Below are 4401 nucleotides of genomic sequence, written 5' to 3'. Positions count from 1 at the left end.
GGGGAGCATTTAGTCTTTCTCCTTTGAGTATGATGCCCTTTATCAGGGTGACTAAGTTTATACTCATTCCTGGTTTGAAGAGAGTTTTATTATAAATGGATACTAAGTTTTGCCAGATGTTTTCCTGAATCTTTAAGATGGTGCTGTAATTGATACAGTGAATTACATTGATTGGGGAGCCTGGGAGTCTTTTTGAAGACATGTTACCCAGGCTAGTCTTGAACTCCTGGGCTCAAACAATCCTCCCACCTCAGCCTCCTACTATAGGCCTGCTCCCCCATGCCTGGCTTGTTGACTTTCAAATGTCAAATCAAATTTGTATTCTGGGGTAAATCTAATTTAGTCTTGATTTATTATCTTTTATAAATGTTACTGGATTTAACTTGCTAATAGTTTATTAAGGATTTTGCATTGGTTTTCATGAGGGGTATTAGTCTATAGTTTCCTTTCCTTCTGGTATCTTTGATTTTGGAATCAGAGTAACATTAGGTTCACAAAATAAATTAGGATGTGTCCCCTACTGTTTTCTGGGAAAATTTGTGTAGTGATGGTGTTATTGCTTCACTTAGTTTGGAAAACTAATGAAATCTTTTGGGCCAGGATTAGAAGACTTGTGGGTCAGCTCATTTCATTTTATTTTTTCCTGAGCCCAATTCTTCTGCAGAGATATGGGACAATTTTAAACCACAGGTTCAGTGTCTGCAGCCATCTTATCTTTGTGGCTCACAGACTGTAGCTACCTTACCCTTCCCAGTGCTGATCTCTGCCCCTGATTCCCTGAGATTCCCACACTTGTTTTGGTCCTGTGACCTAGAATCTACCAGGAACTAAGCAGGGGGCATCCATCTGTCTAACCTTGTTCTTGTTTGTTTTCTCTCAGGGGTAACCTTCCTTTGTTGCCATTTGTCCATTGCCTAAAAACAATTGTGTCATATTTTTCCCATTCTTTGTAAGCCTTTATTCTTATTTTACAGTTAAAATATCTTATCTCTAAAGATACTGATTTTCAAATATAGTTTCTTCTCCCTCTATAGGCTATGTTTTCTCTAATTTTTTGTTTGATTCTTTTGTTCTAATTCTGTTGTAATTCTTATTCTTAACTGTTTTCTCAAGCATTAATCACAGGGTTTGGTTTGGTTTGGTTTGGTTTGTCACCCTCGGTAGAGTGCTGTGGCGTCATAGCTCACAGCAACCTCCAGCTCTTGGGCTTAGGTGATTCTCTTGCCTCAGCCTCTCAAGTAGCTGGGACTACAGGTGCCTGCCGCATGCTGTGGTTTTTTTTTTTTGCAGTTGGGCCGGGGGGGGGTTTGAACCTGCCACTCTCAGTATATGGGGACCAGCGCCCTACCCACTGAGCCATAGGCACCACCCAATCACAGTTATTTTAAAATCTACATATGCTAACTTTCTTATCTGGGTTTGTGGTTCTTTTTCTATTGTCTGTTTTTTGTCTTCATACAATGTCTTAGCACTCCTGGTATATTTTGACAATTGCCTAATGTTACTTATGGAGAAGTGCAGAGGCTCTGGATGTTATTTTCCTTCAGAGAAGATTTGCCTTCTCCTTTCGTAGTAGCCAGAGTGCAAGCAAACCATCTTCAGCCATCCAGGGACTACATGAGCTAGAGGCTGGGGTACAGAGTTTGTAAAGCTCTGTCAGCTTTTGCTCACCCTCACTGCTAGGTGGTAACCCCAGGTGAGAGCTTCACATGTTTGCTATGACCCTTTGGAAAGTCCTGAACTTCAATTTCTGGTTCCATGGTAACAAAGCACAATAGACAATTCTGGATTGCAGCGTAACTTTAGTCTTTTGCTCTGAAAAGCTTAAAAATTCAGTAAATTATTTGAAGGACAAAACACTAAGTGTTGGGATCACTTCTGTATATGTCCCTTTGCTCCCAAATGTTAAATTATTAACTCTGCCTCTGGTAACATTTCATGTCTCCAGATAGATATCCTTTTTTTCCAATTCAGATTTTGTAGTTGTTCTACAGAAATACTGGTCAGCCACAGGCTACTCTATTTTGGCCAGAAGTCAAAAGTTCTTTATGTTTGGTATTTAACTTTGATCATCTTTTGTTTTAAGCATGGATGTATTATTCTGAACTCAATAGGATTTCAGTCTTAAAATATACTTGCTTATCTTGCTTTTCAGTAAGTAATTTTTTTTAATTATAGTTTTTTGTACAAGATTTTCTGAAGTGAGTGGGAAAGGGAACTGATGAGGAAGCTTGTTCTTGATAAGAATCCCCAGGAACTAATTTATCACCTTTGTTTAGAATGTAGTCTTTAGTACATGTGGTCCCCAAGGTACAAACATCTGACTTACATACAACTCACACTTACAAGTGGAGGCTATTATAGATAATAGGTAACTAAACCTGTTCCAATTTTCCTCATGTAGCTCCCACATTATTCATGTAGGTTTGGAGACAATGCTTTCTCAGCACAATAGGAGGTCCTTATTTTATCACATTAGTAGATTCAAGCATATCACACAGCCTGTCTGTCTGAATGCTCACGTGAGCACATGAAAATGTTGGCTTTAGTAGTTAAAGTTGAAGGTTTTTTCTATCAAGTGTTGACCTCTGGTTTCTTGGTCTCTTAAGGCCACATCTGGGTTGTCTTCAGACCACATAATTAGAATAGACAGGGTGCATGCTTTTTGTCAACCATAGCAGAGTATAGTCTGTGTCAGGTTTTTTTTATTTGAGGTGTGGAAAGGCAAGTAACTTTTCTGATCATAGAGCAAATAAGTGTTGTACTCAGGATTCCAGCTCCCTGTACTCTGGCTTTACCCACTGTGCATTAGGTCAGCTGCTGCTGAGGGCCTACGTTTATTTCTTTTCCCCCTTCTTTCCTTCCCTTCTACCTTCACTTCAAGAAATCTTCAAAACTGCAACCTCTTTGTTGGGGCCCATGTTGATGTTTTACTAGTATAAACAGACATCTGTATTTTTAATGTCTTTCAGACTGGATGGCTGTGCCTGTGAGTAGGAAATCTCTCAAGGCAGGTATCCCTGAAGAACAGGATCAGTGGACACTGAAGGAGAGATTTAGTAGAGGCAGTGATTGGAAGTGTGCTGTCCTGCTGGAATGCCAGTGTGGGGACCAGGACACGAGTTTACAGCAAGTGGCTCCTATTCTCCACAGCACCCCATCTGGGGTGAGTGGACAGAAATGTGGGGCATCTGGGAAGGGCTACCCCTTGAGCTCCTCTCTCATCCAAAGGCAGGGGTTTCAGCCTCATGAAAAAGCCTTTGAGTGTAGTGAGTGTGGAAAAGTCTTTTCTAAGAGTTCGACTCTTGACAAACATCAGAAAATTCATACTGAACAAAACGCAAGTCAGAAAACTCATATTAAAGAAAAACGATATGAATGTCGAGAATGTGGGAAAGCCTTTCACCAGAGTACACACCTCATTCATCACCAAAGAATTCATACTGGTGAGAAGCCCTATGAATGTAAGGAATGTGGGAAGGCCTTTTCGGTGAGCTCCTCACTCACTTACCACCAGAAGATTCATACTGGAGAGAAACCTTTCGAGTGCAACTTATGTGGAAAAGCTTTTATCCGAAACATACACCTTGCACATCATCATAGAATACATACTGGAGAAAAACCTTTCAAATGTAACATATGTGAAAAAGCCTTCGTGTGCAGGGCACATCTTACCAAACATCAGAATATTCATAGTGGAGAGAAACCCTATAAATGTAATGAATGTGGGAAAGCCTTTAATCAGAGTACCAGTTTTCTGCAGCATCAGAGAATTCACACTGGAGAGAAACCCTTTGAATGTAATGAATGTGGAAAAGCCTTCAGGGTGAACTCTTCCCTTACCGAACATCAGAGAATTCATACTGGAGAGAAACCTTACAAATGTAATGAGTGTGGGAAAGCCTTTAGGGATAATTCATCCTTTGCACGACATCGGAAAATTCACACTGGAGAGAAACCTTACAGATGTGGGTTGTGTGAGAAAGCCTTCAGGGACCAATCAGCCCTTGCCCAGCATCAGAGAATTCATACCGGGGAAAAACCTTATATATGTAACATATGTGAAAAAGCCTTCAGCGACCATTCAGCCCTTACCCAACATAAGAGAATTCATACTAGAGAAAAACCTTACAATTGTAAGATCTGTGGGAAAGCCTTTATCCGAAGCACACACCTTACTCAACACCAGAGGATTCACACAGGAGAGAAACCCTATAAATGTAATAAATGTGGGAAGGCTTTTAACCAGACTGCAAACCTCATTCAGCATCAGAGACATCATATTGGAGAGAAGTGATACACAGTTTGGCAGAGCTTCAAGACTGAACATAAGAGAATCCACATTAGAGAATGACTATGAAAGCTTACACCAAGATAGTCACTTTATTTGATAAGAATCAC

The 4401-nt window shown here is 40.3% G+C and overlaps 1 protein-coding gene across 2 annotated transcripts in view; it reads left to right on the top strand.

The window, feature by feature from the left end:
* Nucleotides 1–4401, top strand: part of ZNF454 (zinc finger protein 454) — a 19500-nt gene that overhangs the window by 9790 nt on the left and 5309 nt on the right. Inside the window, exon 4 of one of the 2 annotated variants that reach the window (XM_023507717.1) lies at nt 2973–3166. In XM_023507717.1, coding sequence (XP_023363485.1) covers nt 2973–3166 — 194 coding nt within the window. Of the gene's footprint in view, nt 1–2972; nt 4373–4401 lie in introns of those variants that run through there. The other variant, XM_012812257.2, reaches the window with a different exon arrangement.

This window comes from Otolemur garnettii, unplaced genomic scaffold (assembly GCF_000181295.1).
Source record: "Otolemur garnettii isolate 467f Iridium unplaced genomic scaffold, OtoGar3 scaffold00198, whole genome shotgun sequence".
Lineage (NCBI taxonomy): Eukaryota > Metazoa > Chordata > Mammalia > Primates > Galagidae > Otolemur > Otolemur garnettii.
This window is presented reverse-complemented; position numbering and strand designations above follow the sequence as displayed.